At 40.4% G+C, this 25,150-nt stretch overlaps 1 protein-coding gene across 5 annotated transcripts in view; it reads left to right on the top strand.

Annotated features, from left to right (window-relative positions):
* kdsr (3-ketodihydrosphingosine reductase) overlaps positions 1–20,186 on the top strand; it is a 44,457-nt gene extending 24,271 nt beyond the window's left edge. For 4 of the 5 annotated variants that reach the window (XM_043689613.1, XM_043689609.1, XM_043689610.1 and 1 more), the window contains 3 exons: positions 5,060–5,143; positions 10,477–10,578; positions 19,098–20,186. In XM_043689613.1, the coding sequence (XP_043545548.1) occupies positions 5,060–5,143; positions 10,477–10,578; positions 19,098–19,217 (306 nt within the window). In that variant the 3' untranslated portion in view covers positions 19,218–20,186. The remainder of the gene's footprint in view (positions 1–5,059; positions 5,144–10,476; positions 10,579–19,097) is intronic. The other variant, XM_043689612.1, reaches the window with a different exon arrangement.
* The last annotated feature ends 4,964 nt before the right edge of the window (positions 20,187–25,150 follow it).

The following is a 25,150-nucleotide window of genomic DNA, read 5'->3' as shown; positions in this document are numbered from 1 at the left end:
GTCTGACCTATCACCCTCACCTTGACCTCTTTCCACCTATCACATTTCCGACACCCCTCCCCCAAGTCCCTCCTCCCTACCTTTTATCTTAGCCTGCTGGACAAACTTTCCTCATTCCTGAAGAAGGGCTTATGCCCGAAACGTCGATTCTCCTGTTCCCTGGATGCTGCCTGACCTGCTGCGCTTTTCCAGCAACACATTTTCAGCTCTGATCTCCCGCATCTGCAGACCTCACTTTTTCCCTAATGCTAAAAAAGCTATTGCTTATTTTACAGATTTACAGTTGCTGATGGGCCATACATAATATAAGCCCTTTTTTGAGGGCATGCCAAGACTTCTGTAAATCTTCACCCCTACAAGCACAAGCATTAAATTCATATTCATGTATTTTATACTAACGATGAGCTGTTTGCTGTAAATTTCATTGCGTAGAATTCAGCAGAGTCTGTCTCAGACACCTACAGCAAGAGTGAACTATTCAGCTCATTGGTCTCAGTCCACCTTTGAACATGATCCTCTCTTTCAACATCATTCTCTTGCTATCCACCACTTTGACAGCTTTAGTTTGGAGAAGTCTATCAATTTCTTAATTAATTGCTGACTTGGCCACAGCATCCTGCTGAGGCTGCTTTTAGTTTATTCTTCTGTGGAATGTGGGCGTCGCTCGCTGGCAAACATTTCTTGCCCAACCATAGTTTCCCATGAGGAGGAGGTGGTGAACTGTCGTCATGAACTTCGGCAATCCATCGACAATGTCACGAGGCAAGATATCCCACGGTTTTAACTCAGCGACAGTGAAGGAATGACTATATATTTCCAGGTTAGGACAGTGAGTAGTTTGGAGGGTAACTTAAAGGTGGTGGTGCCACATATCTGCCGCCCTTCTCCTTCTAGATGGAAGTGATCCTGGGTTTTGAAGTTGCTGTTTGAGGGTTTTTTAAAATTTCTGCAGTGTTACACACTGCTGCTACTGAACATTGGTGGTAGAAAGTGTGGATGTGATGTCAATCAAGCCGATGCTCTGTCCTGGCTGATGTCCAGTTTCTTGAGTGGTGTTGGAGCTGCACTCATCCAAGCAAGCGGAGCATTCCATCACAGTCCTGACATGTAGGTGGCAGTCAGGAGATGAGTTACTCACCACAGTATTCCTAGCCTTTGATCTGCTCTTGTCAGCCACTGTGTTTTTGTGGTGAGACCAGTTGAGTTTCTGGTTCATAATAACCTTCAGGATGCTGATAGTAGTGATAACACCATTGAATGTGGAGGGCTGATGGTTAGATTGTCTCTTATTGGTGGTCGTCATAGCCTGGCATTTATGTTGTGCAAGTGTTATTTCCCACATGTTAGCGCAAGCCTGGATATTGTCCAGATCTTGTTACATTTGAACATGGACTGCTTTAGTATCTGAGGAGTTGCAAATATTGCTGAACATTGTGCAATCATTGTTGAATATCCCAACTTCTGACATTATCATAGAGGAAGGTCATTGATAAAGAGCTGAAGATGGTTGGACCTAGGACACTACCCTGAGGAACTCCTGCAGAAATGTTCTGAAGCTGAGATGACTGATCTACAACAACCATGTCCATCTTCCTACACGTGAGGTATGACTCCAACCATCAGGGAATTTGCCCCAGAGACCCATTGATTGCAGTTTTGTTAGAGCTCCTTGATGGCATGCTCAGTCAAATGCAGCCTTAATGTCAAGGGTTGTCACCCTCTCCTCTCCTGAGGAACACTTCTTGTCAGTTTGTGTTTTTGAATCAAGGCAGTAATGAGGTCAGGAGCTGAGTGGCTGTGGCAGAACCCAAACTGGGCTTCAGTGAGCAGGTTATTGCTGAACAGGTGCTGTGTGAAAGCAGTGTTGATGACACTTTCCATCACTTTACTGATGATTGCTAATAGTCTGATGGGGTGGTATCTAGCTGGCTTGGATTTGTCTTGCTTTTTATCTACATGATATACCTGAGCAATTTTCCATGTTGGGTAGATGCCAGTGTTGTGACTGTATTGGAGCATTTTGGCGAGGGGAGTGGCAAGTTCTGTAGCACCTGTCTTCATTACTATCAGCAGAATGTTGTCAGGACCCGTAGCCTTTGTGTTATCCAGTGTCTCCAACTGTTTGTTTGATACCACGTGGAATGAATCGAGTTTGCTGAAAATTGATATCTGTACTGCTGGGGATCACTGGATGAGGCCGAGACAGAGCATCCACTCGATATTTCTGGCTGAATGTTGCTGTTAAAACTTCAGCCTTCTCTCTTATACTGTTGTGCTGGGTTGTTGCATCTTTGGGGATATTTGTGGAGTCTCCTCTTCCAGTGAGTTGCTTAATCATGCACCATCATGACTGGATATGGCAGGTTAGATCTAATTCGTTGTTTGTGGGATCGCTTTGCTCTATTACTTATTGCTTATCAGGCAAGTAGTCCTGTTTGGCCTCACCAGATTAACTCTCCACCCCCTCATTTTCAGGTGTGTCTGGTGCTGCTCCTGGCATATCCTCCTGCACAGTCCATTGAACCAGAATGGGAACATGCCAGGCCATGAGTTTACAGATTGTGCTGAGTACAATTCTGCTGTTGATGGCCCACAGTGCCTCATAGATGCCCAGTCTTGAATTGCTAAATCTATTCAAAGTCTATCCCATTTAGCAGTGTGATAGTGCCACACAACACAATGATAGAGGTTATTCTCAGGCAGGACTTAATCTCCACAAGGACTACGCAGCGGTCACTCTTACCGATACTGTTATGGACCGATGCATCTGTAGCTGGCAGATTGGTAAGGATGAGGTCAACTATGTTTTTCCCTGTTTGGTTCCCTCACCACCTGCTGCAGACCTAGTCTAGCAATTATGTCCTTTAGGACCTGATCAGCTCGATCAGTAGTGCTGTTACTGAGCTACTCTTGGTGGTAGACATTGAAATCTCCCACCCAGAGTACATTTTGTGACCTTGCCATCTTCTGGGCTTCCTTCAAATGTTGGTCAACATGGAGGAGTACTAATTGAGGGAAAAGAGTACATTGTAATTAGCAGGAGATTTCCTTGTCCATGTTTAACCTGAAGCCATGTGATTTCATGGGGGCTGGAGTCAGTGTTGAGCTTTCCCTGGGGAAATCCCTCCTGACTGTGTACTTCTGTGCTGTCACTTGTGCCGGGTCTGTCCTGCAGGTGGGACAAGATATATATTCAGGGATGGTGGTGTCTGGAGTATTGTAAGGCATGGTTCCATGTGTATGACTACATCGGGCTGTTGCTTGACTAGTTTTTGAGACAGCTCTTCCGAGTTTGGTACTAGGCCCCAGATGTTAATAAGGAAGACTTTGCAGGATCAACAGGACCATTTCTGCCATTGTCTTTTCCAGTGCTTAGTTCGACTCTGTGATCCATCCAGTTTCATTTCTTTGAGGCTTTGTAGTGATTGGTACAACTGAATGTCTTCCTAGGCCATTTCAGAGGGCAATTGAGTCAACCATATTTCTGTGCATCTGGAGTCCCATGTAGGCCAGGTGAGGATGGCAGATTTCCTTCTCTGAAGGACATGAGTAAACCAGATGGGCTTTTCTGGAAATGAATCAGTAAATTCTTAATTCTTGTTTTTTTTTGTGGCATTCAAATTCCACAATCTGCTATGGCGGCATTCAAACCCAGGTCCCCAGAACATTAGCTGAGTTTCTGAATTAATAGTCTCGGGATAATATCACAAGGCCATCACCCCTAAATAGTTTCACAGATTCACCACCTTCTGAGAGAGAAAAGTTCACTGCGTTGTAGTCTGAAATGGCCTGGCACCTATCTGAGACTTTGACTTTCTGGTTGGGGGTGTAAAGAAAAACTTTCCTTGACCAGGGAACATAACACATGTCCAGTCTGTCCAACCCGATCGGAATTTTGTTTGAGAGATCCCCTTCATTTGTCCAAACTCCAGTGAATATGTGCAGAGTTGACCCAATCTCTTCCCATTTGATAATCTTCCATCCCAGGAATTAGTCTGGTGAGTCTTCACTGATGCTCTCTATAGTAAATACATCTTTGTTTGGAAAACTAAGGAAACTAAAATTGTGCACAATACATCAGGTGAGGTCTCACCTAAGGCCCTGTCCAGCTGCAGTCAGACATTCTTATCCCAGTCCTCAAAGCCTCTTGCATGAAGATCCGCATACAGTTTGTCTTCCTAGCTGCTTACTGCACCTGGTATGCTTGCTTTAACAACCAATGTACAAGGACGCCCAGGTCCTTTTGAACATATTTCCCAAACTAATACCATTTAAATAATGTATATCCACTTCTGTAGAAGTACTGCCAGACTTCACGTTTATTCATACTATGCTGCATCTGCCATACACTTGCCAATTCCATCTAAGTTCCCATAACGCATCTTTACATCCTCTTCACTCTCAATTTCACCTAGTTTTGTCATCAGCAAACTTGACAATATTACATTTGAAACAGCTGGATGCACTGATCCCTGCCCTATCCCACTTGTCACTGCCTTCTACTCTGAAAATGACCCATTTACTGTTATTTTCTGTCTGCTACTTAATTCTTAATCCATGCTAGATATTACCACTATTCCATGTACTTTAATTTTGCACGGTAACCTTTTATGTGGTACTTTATTAAAACAACTTCTTGAAAATCCAAATACACTTATTCTCCCTCCTCTATTCTTCTGATTCTGTTCTCAAAAAACAGTACATTTGTTAAATGCTTAATTTAAGCCTATTATCTAATTTAATCATTCACAGAATTTTTGCAAAGTCGGCTTGGTGAGCACTAATTGCCCCTTCTCAAGTATCAAGGTGGTGATGTATTGCCAGCTATGGCATAGAGAAATGTTAATTCCTTAATCATTGTTTTGCTCTCATTTGCTTCAAAATTGACATATGAATTGAGATTCTGGATCAGTGGTGCTGGAAGAGCACAGCAATTCAGGCAGCATCCGAGGATGCTGCCTGAATTGCTGTGCTCTTCCAGCACCACTGATCCAGAATCTGGTTTCCAGCATCTGCAGTCATTGTTTTTACCACATGAATTGAGATGTTCTTTTTGTAGCCTTTAGAGACCAAATTGATTTCTGAAACATCAGGACTATGCCAGCCAGACCAAGTGGCAAAAATCATTGTGAAAGATGCTGTGGTAAGTGTCAAAAGAAAGCTTGAAAAATTTATGCATGTTGTAAATTTTATTCACAGATTCTGCACATGCTATTTGAAAAGTTTTTTGTCTTCAGGAGAACTGTGAAGTAGCCAAGTCTCCTGCTGCCAAGATTCTAGATCTAGACAGGGCTGTCTTCAGAGCACTGAGACTGTGTATTCACCATAAACAGGGCTAATCTGTTGATGCCTAAAATGACAATCAATGGGAATTGTTCAAAAAGCAATGTGACAATCTCCAGGCAATGCTTCTCAAACCTTTTCTTGGCATGACCCCATTTTAATGCCTACCATTGAGAGAAACTGGCTGAAAACTCAAGTAGAATCTAGATTAGAGTGGTGCTGGAAAAGCACTGCAGGTCAGGCAGCATCCGAGGTGCAGGAAAATCAACGTTTCAGGCAAAAGACCTTCATCAGTAATGAGGCTGGGAGTCTTAGAGGTGGAGAGATAAATGAGAGGGGCTGGAGCTCAGGTTTTGGGGAGTCAGGAGGTGAACTACATGCTTGTCTCTGACCTGCTCTTTCTGATGAATGGCTTTTGCCCAAAACGTCAATTTCCCTGCTCGTCGGATGCTGCCTGACCTGCTGTGCTTTTCCAGCACCACTCTAATGTAGACTCTGGTTTCTAGCATCTGCAGTCCTCACTTTTGCCAAGTTGAAAACTTAAGAACAAGTGGTGATGAGTGAGGGTGGGGAGACTTCAGCTGTAGCGGTGAGAATGAAAGGAGTTAAGCTCAGCATTCCCTTCTGCCAATCCCAACCTCTCCTCCTCTCCCCTGTCTACACCACACACCTCAAAATCATGGCATGGTTGATGAAAAGATAGGCAGAAAACAAAACTAATGCATTTTGTGTAGGCTTTTCTCAACAACACAAATCGGGCAACAGTGAGCTGTCAGTTAGGTCGTGCCCACCAGGAGGCAAAATAGCCACACGAAAGGAGCGTTGCAGCTGTCAGCAATCAGTCTGAGCTCCATGACAGCCATTGTTGTCTTGAAGTTTCAACTCCCAAGATCTGATTTTGGGGCCCTGCTATGGTTAAAGGGAGGACTGGAGATCAGAGTCTAGTGTGTGGTGCTGGAAAAGCACAGCAAGTCAGGCAACATCCGAGAAGCAGGAGAATCTATGTTTCGGGCATGAGCCCAACCCCTCCTCGGCTTGTAACCCAGTGTTTGGGAAGCCCTTTGCCTGAGATCAAAAGTAGAATAATGGAAGACTGGTGAGAGACAACATAGCTGTATTTTAAAAAATCTTGATGGATTGGTAAAATGCAAAGATTGCAAAGGGAGACAAAATATAACATGAACTCCCAGAAGAGAGTATTTCCAGCAATAGTAAAGTCAACACACAGCAATTGTCATTTATATTAGAGTCTTGGCCAGAGCAATGTAAACCCCTGAAGTTGATGTTGATATTGTCACTGAAAATGAGGATAGTGAGCAGAAAATACTGTCAGTATTTATGTCAGAAAAGGTGATGGCATGTTGGACATCTTTTGATCTCTCAGGGCCGCTTGACTATAATTTTGTGAAGTTGTCTCAATTTGAGAATGGCTCTTTACAGTTAAGTTTTGCATGCTCCCATTTGAGAAACACTGAAACTTGGGAATTATAAACCAGTAACATGTTTTGGAAATTACTTGAGCCTATAGTTAGATATTATATTTGAACACCTTGTTAGCTTTCAGCTAATTAATAAAATCTAGCATCGGTAAATGAAAGGTGATATGGAATTTTTGAAGGGTCATAATGAAGTAGTGGATAAGGGAATGCCAGTAAATATCAAATGCCTATTGGAAATTAATAAGTAATAAAGTTCCTCACATTGTGTGCACTGTTGTTGAAACTCCTGTGTTGAAGAATTCCCTCATTAAAAAATTGGCTGCGTAATACGGGCAGAATAGGATAATAGACAGGAACTCGATTGGCGGAAGAGAATGAATGGTTTCCTGTAGGAAACCAATGTTGGGACTACATGCGTTCACAGTATTTATTAACTTGTATCTATGGCTTTCTGTCCCATCATCTAAGTTTTCTAACAGCTTAGATCTGTAATGATGTAAGCAGTGTGATGGAGAGGTAAAATTATGAAGAGATATTGATAAGCTTTGAGTGAATATTTAGCATTGTGGCAAATAGATTTCAATGTAAGCAATTGTAGTAATTCATTTTGAACCTAAAAATGATAGAACAGGATACTTTTTCTAAATGGTGAAAAGCTTGAATTCAAAAAAGGCAGAGGATCTGAACATTATTTTCAGAATAATTCATAACATTTTAACAATCAAAATGCCAATGGAATGCTGGTCTTTGTATCTCGAAGACTAGAATATATGGGTGTAGATATTATACAATGACTATGTAAAACTGTGGTTAAACATCATGGTACTGGCCGCAGTTCTGGAACTAAAGCTTAGGAAGGGTATACTGGCTTTGGAGAGATTGCTTTGTGTACATTTACCAGAATAATACTTGATTTCCAACAATTCAAATATAAAGACATTTTATGCATCTTGTGTTGCATTCTCTAGAATTTAGAAAGTTGAGGCATCGATATTTTATTAAATGTTTAAGGACTAATAGGGAAGGTAGCGTCAAACTACCTAATTGACTGAGACTAGGACTTAGGACATAGCCAAAACACATTTCAGGAGTGAAATTCGAAAATACTTCTACGTGCAAAGTGCAACGGAGATTTGGGACTCTTCTGCAATCACCATATTGCTTGACTTTTCAAAAGTGAAATAGTTCAGATGCTGGAAACCTGAAACCAACAAAATACTGGAGAAATTTAGGTCTGGCTGCATCTGTGAAGAGAGAGACAATGTTAATGTTTTGAGTCCAGTTTGACTTCAAAACTCTGGAGTCCTACTTGCCACATTCCAAAATGAATTCAGTAAATTATTCATTGAGTCATAGAGATGTACAGCATGGAAACAGAACCTTTTGGTCCAATTCGTCCATGCCGACAGGGTATCCTAACCTAAACTAGTTGCATTTGCCAGCACTTTGCCCATATCCCTCTAAACCCTTCCTGTTCATATACCCATCCAGGTGCCTTTTTAAATGCTATAATTGTATAATCCTCCTCCACTTCCTTTAGCAGCTCCTTCCAAATGCACAGCATCCTCTTGCTGAAAAGGTTTCCCGTTAGGTCCCTTTTTATATCTTTCCTCTCTGACCATAAACCTATGTTCCCCCCCCTCCCCGGCCAAGGAAAACATTGTCTATTTACACTATCCAAGCCCTCCTGATTTTATAAACCTCTATAAGGTCACCCTTCAGCCCCTCATGCTCCAGGGAAAGTAGCCCCACCCCATTCAGCGTTTCCTTATAATTCAAACTCTCCTCCCCGGCAACATCCTGGTAAATCTTTTCTGAACCCTTCCAAGTTTCACAACCTTCTTCCAATAAAGAGGAGACCAGAATTGCATGCACTACTCCAAAAGTGGTCTAACCAATGTCCTGTACAGCCACAACATGACCTCCCAACTCCTGTACTCTATACTCCGACCAATAAAGGAAAGCATACCAAATGCTGCCTTCACTATTCTATCTGCCTGTGACTCTACTTTCAAGAAGCGACACTCCCATGGATCTTACCATTAAGTATAATTCCTGCTCTGATTTGTTTTTCCAAAATGCAGCACCTTGCATTTACCTAAATTTAAACTCCATCTGCCACTACCTCAGCCCATTGGCCCATCTGATCAAGATCCCATTGTACTCTGAGGTAACCTTCGCTGTCCATTGCACCTCCAATTTTGGTGTTGGCTGCCAACTTACTATCTATACCTCCTATGTTTACATCCAAATCATTTATATAAATGACAAAAAGTAGTGGACCCAGCACCAATCCTTATGGTACTCCATTGGTCACAGGCCTACAGTCTGAAAAGCAACCCTCCAACTCCACCCTCCGCCTTGAAGCCAGTTCTGTATCCAAATGGTTAGCTGTCCCTGTATTCCATGAGATCTAACCTTGCTAACCAGACTCCCATGAGGAACCTTGTCGAACGTCTCACTGACGTCCATATAGATCATGTTTACTGCTCTGGCCTCCTAAATCCTCCTTGTTACTTCTACTAAAAACTCCATCAAGTTTGTGAAACATGATTTTCCATGTACAATGCCATGTTGACTATCCCTAATCAGTCCTTGTCTTTCCAAATACATATAAGTCCTGTCCCTCTGGATTCCTTCCAACAACTTTCCCACCACTGATGTCAGGCTCACCGGACTATAGTTCCTTGGCTTTTCCTTGCCACTTTTTGTAAACAGTGGCTCCACATTAGCCAAGCTCCAGTATTCAGGCACCTCACCTGTGACGATCGATGATACAAATATCTCAGCAAATATCTCTGTAATATGGCATTTTTCATGATGTCACCATTTATTTCCCTACATTCTGTATCTTCCATGTTCTTCTCCTTAGAAGCAATTCACTTCAATAACTAGATATTGTATAAACAGTATTTATTAATATACTTTATGAATGGAAACCTTATCCAATCCAATACTGTGGTTGTGTTTTAAGGCACTTTGATATGGTGGAATTTGCCACTTTAGTCATAAAAACGATTGTGGGAGAGGAACTACAAACCTCCTGGAGCTAACGACAAATAAATGGTATTTCTGGTCTTGCTCAAATCCTAAGAACCAAAACATTCTTGTTGTGCAGAGTTGAGTGACTTGGTATGTGATGAATCTGTGAGAACATGAGTAAATTTATTACCAAATTAAATTGCTTTTGCTAAATAGGAAATGATTAGAATGGTGCTGGGAAAGCCCAGCAGTTCAGGCAGCATCCGAGGAGCAGTAAAATCGACATTTTGGGCAAAAACCCTTCATCAGGCATATTCCTGATGAAGGGCTTTTGCCCGAAACGTTGATTTTCCTGCTCCTTGGTTGCTGCCTGAACTGCTGTGCTTCTCCAGCACCATTCTAATCTAGACTCTGGTTTCCAGCATCTGCAGTCATTGTTTTTAACCTAAATAGGAAATGTCCCAGTATATTTCACACAACCGAATTTATATGAACCCGCTTACTGCCTTCTGTATTACCTCTTTACAACCAGAATGTGTTAATTATATTATTGGGTTAAGATGCAACTTGTCTGCCACTTATGTATTTCTAAACATAATATATTATAATCACAGAATTATATGTGCAACTGTATCACTTGATTGTATAATGAGAATTAAACTTCCAATATTTGTACAAAGGATTGAGCGTAACTTTAAAATATGTCTGCAATTTAAATGTGATGAATATAAGCCTCTCTTTTCATGCCTCTGTCATCTTGCCCTTTAACCAGCAAGGAAACTTTAACAGCTCAGTTGGTTCTGATGGGTATATGCTTTCATCACTCACCTGTGGTATGTCTCCTGTCACCACTATTACAGAGGGTCTTCAGCAGGTACGTGAATACTTTATAATACATTTTATTACTCTCTCATTTCTGACAGCTATTCAGAGTGAAGTTCTTCTTTTGTATTTGTACATTTTATTTAAACATTGCCAGATTTTATAAATGTTTGTAGTCAGTTTTTCCTTTTTAGGCCCAAAATTGTTGATAGTTGCAGCTTTGAGTGAGTTTTCTGAAATCTTGCTGTTTGTGTAGATCTCAGTTTAGTATCCTGCACTTCTTTCAGCTGCACACAGAAATGAAATTTGGTTTGGCCTCTAGTGTATTCCTTCTTCACCTTTTCAAATAAAGTTTTTTTAAAAATAGTTGAGTCTCTTCACATTCTAGATTAGTGTACAACTCCAGTGCCTCAAATGAATGATCCCTGTTATGATCAGGTAAAGGACTGTTAACATTTTACAGAGAAATCTAAGCAGAGTGTGGGGTGCTGGAAAAGCACAGCAGGTCAGGCAGCCTCCGAGGAACAGGGGAAATCAATGTCTTGGGCATAAGCCCTTCATTTTCTGATGAAGGGCTTATGCCCAAGACATTGATTTCCCCTGCTCCTTGGAGGCTGTCTGACCTGTTGTGCTTTTCCAGCACCACACTCTTGACTCTGATCTCCAGCATCTGCAGTCCTCACTTTCTCCTAGAGAAATCCAAGCATCTCAATTTAAAAAATCAGCTTCATCATAAAGTAGCATTTCTTTAAAACTAGGCACAAGCTTTATTGTAAAAAAAAAAAGTTAAATAAAGCAATACAATTATTTAACACTATAGTTTATTCCTACATGCACCATGGTGTTAGATTTACTACTTACTTTCCCCCAAAATTTTTGTGTTCTTCGGTTCATTGAAAGTGAGTTGGGTTGGCTGGGCCAGCATTTGTTGTCCCTTACTAACTGCATGGAGTCGCTGCCTTAAACTGCTGCAGTCCTTGAGGGTTTAAGAGCACATAATTCCAAGTCAGGATGGTATGTAACTTGGAAGGGTACTTGTGACTTGTAGGACATTTCCATGCATCTGCTGTAATGTACATGGGTGGCAGAGGTCCTGAGTATGGGAGTTGCTCTCAGACCGGCATCAGTGAGTTACTGTAGTGCACCTTGCTGCAATGGTGGTAGAGGGATGAATGCTCAAGGTAGTGAATGGTTTGCTAATCAAACAGGCTGCATTGTCTGTTTGGTGTCCAGCTTCCTGAGTGATGTAGGAGCTGCACTTGTATGAGCAAGTGGAATTTATTCTATCTCACTCCTGACTTGTCCCTTTTGCAGAGGATGGGCAGACATTAGGGAGATGAGATGAGTTATTCACAGTAGAATGCCAAGCTTCTGAATTGGTGTTTTAGTTACTGACCTTAAGGCTAGTTTGGTTCAATTTCTGGTCAATGATCGCCTCCAGGATATTGTGTGGGAAATTCAGTAAGATGGTAATGCCGTTAAATGTCAAGAGCCAATGATTGGATTAAGTCAGAAATCTCACAACACCAAGTCATATTCCAACATGTTTGTTTTGAAATCACAAACTTTCAAAACACTGCTCCTTTTTCAGGTGAACTCTCTAATACCAGCACCTTCATATAATGATTGGATTGTAATAGAATAGAATTCTATGATTGTCTCCTTGTTTTGAGATGGTTGTTGTCTGCCTTTGGTCTGCTGTAAATGTTACTCACCACTCATCAGTATCTGAAAAGTTGTAAATGGTGCTGAACGTTGTGTAATCATCGGTGAACATCTCCACTTTTGATTTCATGGGCGGGGGGGGGAGATGTCATTAATGAAGCAGCTGAAAATGGGCCTGGAACATCACCTTGAGGACCTCTTTCAGTGATGTTCTATGGCTGAGATGATTGGCCTCCATCATCCACAACCAATTTGCTTTGTACTAAGAATTCCACCCAATGGAGAGTTATGCCCTTGATCTCCACTGATTTCTGTTTTGTCAGAGCTTCTTGATGCCACACTCAGTCAAATGCTTTTTTTAGATTACATTACAGTGTGGAAACAGGCCCTTCGGCCCAACAAGTCCACACCGACCCGCCGAAGCGAAACCCACCCATACCCCTACATTTACCCCTTGCCTAACACTACGGGCAATTTTAGCATGGCCAATTCACCTGACCCTGCACATCTTTTTGGACTGTGGGAGGAAACCGGAGCACCCGGAGGAAACCCACGCAGACACGGGGAGAACGTGCAAACTCCACACAGTCAGTCGCCTGAGGTGGGAATTGAACCCGGGTCTCAGGCGCTGTGAGGCAGCAGTGCTAACCACTGTGCCACCGTGCCGCCCAAATGCTGCCATGATAACAAGGGAGTCACTGGCTCATCACCTTTGCAGTTCAGCTCCTTTTGTCCGTGTTTGTAACAAGGATGCAGTGATGCTAGGAGTAACTAAACTTGGCCAAATTGATCATCTATGATCAGGATATTCCTTTGCCAAAGTGATCAAACAGCAGTTACAATGACCTCTTCAAAAACTTTGAGCTCAGTATGTCATGATATCTTAAATTATTTTACCATATATATGCAAGAATTACTTTTAGTTCTTCTCCGCTCTGGGAATTCTCAAACATTTAAACCCTAATTTACTAGCTCTTGATTGTACATATCTTGGTCAAACCCTTGTGAATATTTTTTTCATACTTCCAAGTGAATCTGCTAGTTTCTTCCTTTGTTGCAAGACTCTGTGTGGAGTGCCATTTGTAGGTCCTTCCACTAGTTTCAATGTAACTCATTTTCCAGCTTCTGTTCTCAAAGTTCAAATAGAGTCCCACCTGCATTCCACTCGGTGAATATTGAACTTAGATTTTCCACTCTGTTTTCAGCATGGATCAAACGTAATATGAAGTTCAAACTGCAGCTAGGTTTTTCAGCAGCTAACTAGACAAATTGATATCTGATAGCCTTCCAAAGCTCTGCCAACCTCCTTAGAGGGCAAGTCTGTTCAGGATGTCCTTAAACTGGCAACTAGATCAGTTTATGACATTGTTAGAACGTAGTCGTAGAGATGTACAGCATGGAAACAGACCCTTTGGTCCAACCCATCTATGCTGACCAGATATCCAACCCAATCTAGTCCCACCTGCTAGCACCCGGCCCATATCCCTCCAAACCCTTCCTATTCATATACTCATCCAAATACCTCTTAAATGTTGCAATTGTACCAGCCTCCTCCACTTCCTCTGGCAGCTCATTCCATACCTGTACCACCCTCTGTGTGTGGAAAAAGTTGCCCCGTAGGTCTCTTTTATATCTTTCCCCTCTCACCCTAAACCTATGCCCTCTAGTTCTGGACTCCCCAACTCCAGGGAAAAGCCTTTGCCTATTTACCCTATCCATGCCCCTCATAATTTTATAAACCTCTATAAGGTCACCCCTCAGCTTCCGACGCTCCAGGGAAAACAGCCCCAGCCTGTTCAGCCTCTCCCTATAGCTCAAATCCTCCAACCCTGGCAACACCCTTGTAAATCTTTTCCGAACCCTTTCAAATTTCACAACATCTTTCCGATAGGAAGGAGGCCAGAATTGCACACTCTGATCTGATGAAATAAATCAATTTTACAATCTTTCAGGGTTTGCTGAATGCTTTAAAACAATTCAGCTCCAATTATCAAATAAATACTCTCTCTGGACTGCACTTTTTGCATACCTTCTGGACACCATGTTCAGTTCTTTAGCTAAGTAAGCCTATCCACTGTTTCATAACTCTTCTATTTTGACTTTTTAAAACTTTTGAACTGTCATTTCTTCAGTGTTATGGCAGTCTCTAAAGCAAAGCATTTTAATAGCCTTACATTTTATCTCCCCAGAACTAATAATTACTGCTAAATTACTAAAATACACCATTAACAACATATATTTATAATATTTTCCTACTGCAACCGGTTTTGTAGAAGAGAAGTTCGGTTAATTAATCTATTGGCTTTTTTGAGGCTGACCAGTGGTTATACATACTTACATTATCAGAAGTTTGCTAAAAATGTACTCAAATCAAAAGCTTCTGTGGAAAATAGAAACTCATTATGTTGGGGATGTATTGGCATGGATGGATGATTAGCTGGCTAACAATACTAACATAAATAGGTCTTTTTAAATTGGCAAGATGTAACAAATAGTGTTACAATAAATCCCTTGAAAGAATAGTTGGAAAGTATGGTTGCCAAATTCGCTGATAGTTTGGAAAGAATATTGTGAATAAGTGACAAGGAGGCAGTGAAAAGATATGGATAGGTTTGGTCAATTGGCAATTAAATGGTGTAAGATGTGGGAAAATGTGGAATTATGTATTTTGTAGAAAGAGTTAAAATGAAGCATATTATCTAAATGGTGAGAGGTCAGAGGAATCTGGGTGTCTTTATACAAAACAATGCAGGTAAAGCAAGTAATAAGGCTAATTGTTTATTGCCAATTACTATGAAGAGAATTGAATATAAAGATAAGTTTGTATTTTGCTTGGGAACTGGTGACACCACATCTCAGTACAGTGGATCCATTATAGAGACAGAATATAGGAGTGGGAATAGGCCATTTAGCCCTTTGAGTCGGTTTTGCCATTCAATATGACCGCAGCTAATCATGAACTCGGTACCCTGTTTTCAATTTTTCTGTCAAACCCTTTGATCCCTTTAGCTCTAAGAGCAATTTCTAACTCTTTGGAAACATTGAATGTTTTGGCCCTCAACCGCTTTCTCTGGCAGAGAATTCCAAAGGTTCATTACTCTCTGGGTGAAGAAATGTCTCCCCATCTTCAATCCTTAATGGCCTACTCCATAGCTTTAAACTGTGACCTTGATACTAGATTCCTAGTCATTGACAACACCCTTCTTGTCTTTATTATGTCTAATCCTATTAGACTTTTACAGGTTTCTGAGATTTCCCCCTCAGAATATAACTCTAAATGATCTGATCTGATCTGATCGCTGTTCAAATATTAGTCCTGAAATTAGTCTGGTAAACCTTTTTGTACTTCCATAGCCATCTGAGAACATCCTTTCTCAGAAATACCAAAACTGACACAAATATTGTCTCGCCAAGGCCCTGTACTGTTGCAGCTAGGCATCACCATTCCTGTTTTCAAATCCTCTTATTATGAAGGTTAACATATTATTGGCATTCTTCACTGCTGCTCCTACATGCTTGCTTTCAGTAACTGGTACAAGGGTACCCAAGTCTCAATGCACCTCCTCATTTCCCAATCTAACAACATTCAGATCATCTATCTCCCAGTTATTGCTGCCAAAGTGGATGACCTCACATTTTACCCACGATACTTCATCTGCCATACATTTGCTGACTCGCTCAACTTGTCCAAACAACACTGAAGCATCTCTGCTGCATCTTCACAGTCCACCATCCCACCCAGCCTTGTGTTGTCTGCAAACTTGAAGATAATACATTTAGTTCCCTGCTAAATTATTCTTGTGCATTATGAATAGCTAAGGTTCAAGAACCAATTCTTGTGGTACCCCATTAGTCACTTGCTGCTGCTTTGTAAATGACGACAGTTTATTTCTACTCTTTATTTCCTGTATGTCAACCAGTTGTCCAACCACATCTGTAAAATGTCAATCCCATGCAGTTCTAATTTTAATGCTAATCTCTTAATGGGACCTTATCAAAAGCTTTCTGAACGTCCAAGTAAACTGCATCCAATGGCTGCTGTTTGAGCTGTACTAATTACATTATTTCCAAATCGCAGTAGGTTTGCAAGCTTGATTTCCCTTTTGTAAATTCATGCTGTCTATATCTGATCCTGTCTCTCTCTTTCAAGTGCTCTGGTGTGAAATCTTTTATAATGGACTCTTACACTTTCCCCACTACTGATGTTAGGCTAACTGGTCTATAATTCCCTGTTTTCTCGCTCTCCATTTCACTCTTTTTAAGATAGTGGGATTCTATTAGCCTCATTTCGTCCCATAGGAGCTGTTCCAGACTCATCCACTATTTCTAGGGATTCTTCCGTATTTACTCTGGGATATAGATTCTTGGGTTGTTCGGGTGTTATTGACCTTTTAAACCCATTAATTTCTCTAATACCATTTCCTTAGTAATATCAACTTCCTTTACTTCCTCCCTCTTTACATTGCATTCCCTGACTTTGTAACTCCTTTATGAAGACTGAGCCAAAATATATTTTTAATTGTCTGGAGATAGAGGTGTCATGTGATCCAGTTGTTGTAGAATTTTAGGAAATTGGAACAGGTGTATGCCATATGATCCATTGACCTTTTGCTCCCTTTAATTGAAGTTTGGGGTAAACTTTCAGCATTAGTTCCATTTTCCTGTCCCATGACTAATTCCCTTGGTATCTAAAATCTTTCAATCTTGTTTTGAAAGTACTCAGACCATCTGCTGAAAGCCGTTTCTTGATTAATCACCAGCTTGGTTCTAATTCTGGTTCTTGATTTAAACTCTGGAAAATTCAACTTGACTCACTTTAGTTGTACGAACTGATTGTAAAATTATTTTTCCCCATCCAGTTAATGGGAACAGACCCTTTGGTCCAATTCGTCCATGCCTACTAGATATCCTGAGTAAATCTAGTCCTATTTGCCAACATTTGTCTCACATCCCTCTCAACCCTTTCTATTCGTATACCCATCCAGATGCCTTTTAAATGTTATAATTGTACCAGCCTCCTCCACTTCCTCTGGCAGCTCATTCCATACACGTACCACCCTATGTGTGGAAAAAGTTCCCCCTCAGTTTTCTTTTAAATCTTTATCCTCTCACCTTAAACCTATGCCCTCTAGTTCTGAACTCCGCCACACTGGGGAAAATATCTTCTCTGTTTACCTTATCCATGTCCCTCATGATTTTATAAACCTCTGAGGTCACCCCTCTGCCTTCGATGGTCCAGGGAAAGTAGCCCCAGCTTATTCAGCCTCTCCCTATAGCTCACACCCTCCAAGCCTAGCGACAAATCCTTGTATTTCTTGTCTGAACCCTTTTCAGTTTTGTAACATGCTCCCTAGCAGGGAGACCAGAATTGCGTACACTATTCCAATAGTGGCCTAACCAGTCTCTTGTGCAGCTGCAACATGACCTCCCAACTCCTATACTCAGTATACTGACCAATAACAGCAAGCATGCCAAATACCACCTTCACTATCCTATCTACCTGCAACTCCCATTTTCAAGGAAGGTGCACTTCAAGGTCTCTTTGTTCAGCAACACTCTCCAGGACCTTTATCATTAAGTGTATATGTTCTGCTCTGATTTACCTTTCCAAAATGTAGCACCTTGCGTTTATCTAAATTAATGTCCATCTGCAGCTCCGCAGCCCATTGGCCCATCCACTACTTTTCATTTATATAAATGATTTGGATGTGAGCATAAGAGGTATAGTTAGTAAGTTTGCAGATGACACCAAAATTGTAGATGTAGTGGACAGTGAAGAAGGTTACCTCAGATTACAACGGGATCTTGATCAGATGGGCCAATGGGCTGAGAAGTGGCAGATGGAGTTTAATTTAGTTAATGCGAGGTGCTGCATTTTGGGAAAGCAGATCTTAGCAGGACTTGTACACTTCATGGTAAGGTGTTGGGGAGTGTTGCTGAACAAAGAGACCTTGGAGTGCAGGTTCATAGCTCCTTGAAAGTGGAGTTGCAGGTAGATAGGATAGTGAAGAAGGTGTTTGTTATGCTTTCCTTTATTGGTCAGAGTATTAAGTACAGGAGTTGGGAGGTCATGTTGCAGCTGTACAGGACATTGGTTCGGCCACTGTTGGAATATTGCGTGCAATTCTGGTCTCCTTCCTATCAGAAAGATGTTGAGCAACTTGAAAGGGTTCAGAAAAGATTTCCAAGGATGTTGCCAAGGTTGGAGGATTTGAGCAATAGAGAGACGTTGAATCGGCTCGGAGGCTGAGTTGTGACCTTATAAAATCATGAGGGGCATGGATAGGATAAATGGACAAAGTCTTTTTCCCTGGGGTAGGGTAGTCCAGAACAAGAGGGCATAGGTTTAGGGTGAGTGGGGAAAGATATAAAAGAGACCTAAGGGGCAACTTTTTGACGCAGTGCGTGGTATATGTATGGAATGAGCTGCCAGAGGATGTGGTGGAGGCTAATATGGTTGTAACATTTAAAAGGCATCTGGATGGGTATATGAATAGGAAGAGTTTGGAGGGGTTTGGGCCAGGTGCTGGCAGGTGGGACTGGATTGGGTTGGGATATCTGGTCGGCATGGACGGGTTGGACCGAAGGATCTGCTTCTGTGCTGTACATCTCTGATTATGACTACTCCTGAGGTAACCTCGTTCGCTGCTTACTGCACCTCCAATTTTGATGTCATCTTCAAATTTACTAATCATAACTCCTATATTCATATAATGTTTGGATTGATCTTCCTGAGGCGTGAAACCTTTTTAATAAACAAATGAAACTTAATAAATCTTAAGTATGTCACTCTGTAAACCAGTCAATTTCAAGACTCTAATTTGAAGGTAGGAAATGGAACTCTTGTGTTTTAAACAAACATTACTTTCAACATTGTCTTAATGATGTATCTCCTTTTCTTTCTAGATTGTTACCATGGGCCTTTTCCGCACAATTGCTCTGTTTTACTTGGGAAGTTTTGACAGCATTGTGCGTCGTTGTATGATACAGCAAGAAAAGTGTATAGGCTTGGAAAAGAAGGATTAATCTCTCCTTGAATTTGGAGGTTAAGGATCAGACTTTGAAAAATAAATATCGAAGGAAATGTTTCAGTCTTGCCCCTCCACTCCTGATTTCAGTGGCATCAGATCTTTCAGGTTGGAGTGGGGTCTTACTGTGTGGTACAAAGAGAAGACCACAGTGGTACGTTAGCAGTACGACTCTGATGCCTTGAATGGAAATTGCAATATAATTTATAACCAGCATTGATTGGGAGAAGTGCACATGAAAGGCTATAAATCATAGATGCGTTTTTTTATGTATTGTGCTGGCACTATTTTTGTAATTGTTCAATTTATTCCCCTTCCCTTCCCATCCCGTCCAAATTAAATGAGAGGGCAAATGAAGCCAAATTCTATGTCCTCTTATTTATTTTTGATGTTTCAATCAAATCAGCAATGGAGTTTTCTTTTGCCCTTGTAACTTGTTTCTCTAGCTTTGGTTGTGGCACCATTTGAAATTGAATCCTTTGGCATGTTTTAAAGATCTAATGGGTACAGTATATGTAACGGGTTGACCAAATGTTCCATCAGATAGTTGCTAAGCATTTAAATGTGACCCCCCAATATTGTTTTTTAAAACCTTCATTAAAACTGTTAAAAGCCTTCACTCAGCCCATGACAATTTAACATTAACTGAACAATATTTCCGCTTCAATTGTTAGAGTTTGCAAAGAGTTGGATGAGCATTTTTTTAATTGTGATATGTAAACTATTGAATAAAATGCTTTACTCTTTCTGTGAAATAGTCAAACTATATCATGTCGCATGGCATTACTTAGAAATTAATAATTTCCTTTTCAAAATTGCTAATTTTGTGTTGACCAATGATCTGATTCTGTAGCCTCAGTATTTAATATTTCGACTCAATTTTTATTCCTGTGTATGTCTATGGTGTATTTCCATAAGTCTTGTTAATCCAGCGAAATAACTATAAAATGGATAATAACGTAATCTACACAATGAAATACTTGCCTCTGAATGTTTCAAAGCTCTTTACATCAAGTTAAATACTTTTGAAGCATAGTCACTTTTGTAATGTAGGGAAATACAACAGACCATTTGTGAGCATGTAGGTTAATGAGAGAAATAACCAGATAATTGGTTACCAATGCATTATGTCGTTTTGGTGTTGGCATTTGGTATGGTATGGGCGATTTGCTGTAATTTTTATGCAACTATGGACTTGAAATAACTTAATTGCACAACTTAGAGCATGGGGAGGACAAACAATGGCTAGGGTATGAGAAAGAGTTACCCTGTTTAAATGCTGCTATTAGCCCTTTTTAGACCTTTGCATCTGCTGAACCATGTTCGTGGAGCATTGGCTTAACATCTCATTTGAAAGATAGCATTTCCAACAGTATGGCAAGTCTTTGCAGTGGAAACTGGCAAGTCTTTGACTTGATGTGAGCGTATAATCACTGAACTCAGGCTGATATGTTGAACCTTTTTAAAGTAAATTCAGGTGGTTATCAAAGAGAAGGTAGATCTTGGATTTTTTTTTTAATGTGTTTAAAAAGAAGAGCTACAAGACCACAGTCTTATTTATTTGAAAGTTAGTCATATAGCATGGAAACAGACCAACTTGTCCACGCCAACCATGTTCCCAAACTAATCTAGTCCCACTTTCCTGTATTTGACCTGTATCCCTCCATGTACAGTACTTATCCAAATGCCTTGTGAAATGTTGTAACTGGATCTGCATCCACCACTTCCTCTGGCAGTTCATTCCACTTTGTGTAAAAAAAAAGTTACCCCTCAGTCTTTTTTAAAAAAAAAACTTTCTTCTCTCCTTAAAAGTATGTCCCCTAGCTTTGAACTCTCCCAGTTAGGCAAAATACCCTTGCAATGAATATCTTATCAATGTCCCTCATTTTATAAAGTTCACCCCAACCACCACCTCTCCAGTGAAAAAAGTCCCAGCTATCCAGCCTATTTTTATAACTCAGCCTCCATTCGCTGCAACATCCTGATAAATTGGAGAGCATTCAGCCAAGGTTTAATAATATCCCCCCTATTAGCAGGGTGACCAGAACTGCACGCAGTACTCCAGAAGAGGCCTCACCAGTGTTCTATACAACCAGAACATAATATTCCCACTTCTATACTCAGTAGTCTGAGCAATGAAAGCAAGTGTACTAAATGCCACCTTAACCACCCTGTGTACCTGTGATGCAAATTTCAAAGAATTATACCTGAACCCCCAGGACTCCCTTTTCTACAGCTCCACCCAGGATCTTACCATTAATTGTATATATCCTGCCCTTGTTTGTTTTTGCCAAACTGCAATACCTTCCATTTATCCAAATTAAACTCCATCTGCCACTTCCCAGCTCGTTGATCCAATTGATTAAGATTTCTTTGTAAACTTGGATAACCTTACTGTCCATTATACCACCAATTATGGTGTCATCCGCAAACTTACCAACCAAGCCTCCTATCTTCTCATCCAAATCGTTTGTATAAATGACTAACAAAAGTGGACCCAATCCTTGTGGAACACTGCTGGTCACAGGCCTCCAGTCCGAACAACAATCCTCCACCACCACCCTCTGACGCCTACCATCAAGCCAATTTTGTATCCAATCTGCAAGCTCACCCTGAATCCCACGTGATCTAATTTTGCTAATTAGTCCACCCCGGAACCCTGTAAAAGACTTTACTAACGTCTAAATAAACCACATCTAACGCTCTGCCCTCATCAATCTTCCTAGTTATTCCTCAAAAAAACTCAATCAAGTTTGAGAGAAATGATTTCCCTCACACACAAAACCATGCTGACTGTCCATGATCAGTCCTTGCCTCTCCAAATGCTTGTAAATCCTATCTTTCAAAATCACCCCCAACACTTACTCACCACCCGTGTCAGGCTCATCAGACTGTAGTTCCCACACTTCATCTTTCAACTTTTCTTAAATAAAGGTCCAATATTAGCCACCATCTCGTCCTCTAGCCACTCACCTGTCGTTTATAGATGATATAAATATTCCTGGCCCCTCAATTTCTTCCCTAACTTTCCACAACATCCTGGGATACACTTGATCAGATCCTGGAGATTTAACCAGCTTTGTTTCCTAAGACCTCCAGCACTTCCTGCTCTGTAATGAGAACTATTTTCTAAACATCGATAGTTATTTTCCCAAGTTCTTTAGCATTCATTTTTTTTTTCTCCACAGTAAAAACTGACATGAAATATTCATTTAGTATATGTTCCATCTCCTGAGTTTCAACAAGCAGATCAACTCTAGATCTTTTGGGGGCCTTATACTCTATTGTTTAGACAGACCAATTCACTTGATCTGTGCTACTTCATAAATCTTTTCCTGTCTATAACATTGCATCCACTTGAAATAATGTTGAGACTTTTCATTACCTGCATATTGTTTTCAGACCAGAGTTTGTGATTGCAAACTGTCCCTGGTGTGACTTAAGTTCTTTTAGGTTTCTGTATTGTTTGACAGTGATGTGTTGCTTCCATTGTAATTTTATAAAGAATCTGTACAATTTTTCTTTTGATCGCATTAGGACAGAGGGTGCCTGAGTGTTGACTATTTAGAGGTTTCACACATTTCAACTTCACTGTTCCAGACGCCAATTCTGATTTTTGATGTAGAACTGCCTGGCTTTGGATGTCTAGCAGTTGATGAGGTGTTCATTTTTTTTTAAAATTGTGATTGGAAGCTAGTAGAAACTTTGACCATGATGGTCTGTGTTAATGGACTCTACCTTGTACTGAAGCAAGTTTTGCTTGATTTGTTTTTTGCTCTGTTCTATCACCATGTTTAAATATTGAAGTAATGACTTTATTATATCAAATTTTGCACATTTTTGTTGATATGGAATGGTTTGCTTTACCGTCCCACTTTTCACTTGTATTTAGTGCATGAATTAGCTGCAGGATTGCAGGTGTAAGTGGATAATGAAATTAAACAGAAAACATGGAAGCTTGAGTCTTACAGGTGACCCGGTTGTAACTTAAATGCTGTATTTTTGAGATATCAACCCAAAAGGAAAATCATTAAGGTACTGTAATATAACCAGAACCTTTTTAAATACACAGTTGTTGTGACTCCTACCTCTTTTAGAAAATGGAAAGAAACACTCATTTCAAATTAGTCCTGTTTCAGTTCTATATCTGTATCTGGAATTAGATTCACTGTAAAGTATCAATTATTGACTAGTAATGTTCAGAGTCCTATGCTGAACATTTTCTTGAATGATGATTCATTTATGGAAATGATAGTTAAATGGGGTGTGAATCTATTAGACCTGAAAATATTCATCATTAAAAATCAAACCTATTACCTTAATTTGATTGTAATTCTTTTTAGTAACATAGGTATTCAATAAATATTATTCTCTCTGCACTTATATTTTGGGTAGTGAGAGTGGTTTGTTTTACATTTTGTTGGACCGTATAACTTTGTGTTCTGTGTTGTATTATTGTATGGAGTCAGTTGTACAGCACAGAAACAGACTGGTCCAACTCATCCATGTAAACCAGACATCCTAACTTAATCTCGTCCTGTTTATCCGCATTTGGCCCATATCCCTCTAAACCCTTCCTATTCATGTACCCATCCAAATCCCTTGTAAATGCTGTAATTGTACCAGTCTCCACCACTTCCTCTGGCAACTCATTCCATACATGCACCATTCTCTGTGTGGAAAAAGTTGCCCTTTGGGTCCCTTTTAAATCTTTACCTTCTCACCTTAAACCTGTGTCCTCTGGATTTGGACTCCCCTACCTTGAGGAAAAAGACCTTGGCTAATCACCCTTTCCATGCCCCTAATGATTCCCTCTGCTCCACGGAAAATAGCCCCAGCCTATTCAGCCTCTCTCTATTGCTCAAACCCTCCAATCCTGGCAGCATCTTTGTAAATCATTTCTGCACTCTAAAATTTTGCAACATCTTTCAATAGCAAGGAGACTAGAATTGAACACAGAATTCCAAAAATAGCCTAATTTATGTCCTGTACAGCCACAACATGACATCCCAACTCCTAGACTCAATACAATGACCAATAAAGGCAAGTGTACCAAACACTACCTTCACCACCCTGTCTACATGTGACTGTCCCTTAAACGCACTATGAATCTGCACCCCCAAGGTCATGCAAGTGTTGTAGTCAGGTTTAGTTACATGGTGGGGCTGGACAATTTTCACAGATTCTACCACTTCACCTGGAGCTGAGATTTCATTTGCATTCACTGAAAGCTCTTAATGACCAAGATAATAATGAGATCATTATGGCATTTAACTGAAGGTTGCCTAGCTATTTGATCTTATTGTGCCACAAATAGTGTTTTTGGTGTCTATCAAACCTGATATTTTGAAGGGTGAGAGATATCTTCAACTCAGGCTATTTGTGTCAAGAAAATAAGTTGGTTAAGCAAGAATGTCTAAGAATAACCTCTGTTTGCCAGCTGCATGATGCTTGATACGCAACGGACAATGGTTTTTGAAGCTGTCGGGGATTCTGGATGAATGCGGATATCTTTTCCAAAGATCAAAGTGATAAATATATAGAATTTTACAGCACAAAGAATTAATTCACCTATTAAGTTTTGTCTGTATTTCTTTGCATTAAATGTGTAATCTAATTGTACTGCTTGCTGTACCCCTATTTAATATATCGCTTTTATCAAACAACTAATGGGTAAAGAACTTTGATTCAACAAAGGTTATGGCTACAAATTCCACTTTCTAATAGTTCATTTTTGACTTCAAGTATGTGCCTTTTTTTGGTTTTCCAGACATTAGAAGCTTTCTAAACTTTATCTTAATCTTAAAATGGCTATCATGTTGCCTCTTAAAATTTTCTCAATGAAACTTCTGCGATCTTATTCCAGTTTCTAACTACATTTATCATTTCTGTAATCTAGTACATCTTATTTGCTCCTCTTCCATTACTTCT

Source organism: Chiloscyllium plagiosum, chromosome 5, assembly GCF_004010195.1.
Source record: "Chiloscyllium plagiosum isolate BGI_BamShark_2017 chromosome 5, ASM401019v2, whole genome shotgun sequence".
In the NCBI taxonomy this organism is placed as follows: domain Eukaryota; kingdom Metazoa; phylum Chordata; class Chondrichthyes; order Orectolobiformes; family Hemiscylliidae; genus Chiloscyllium; species Chiloscyllium plagiosum.
This window is presented reverse-complemented; position numbering and strand designations above follow the sequence as displayed.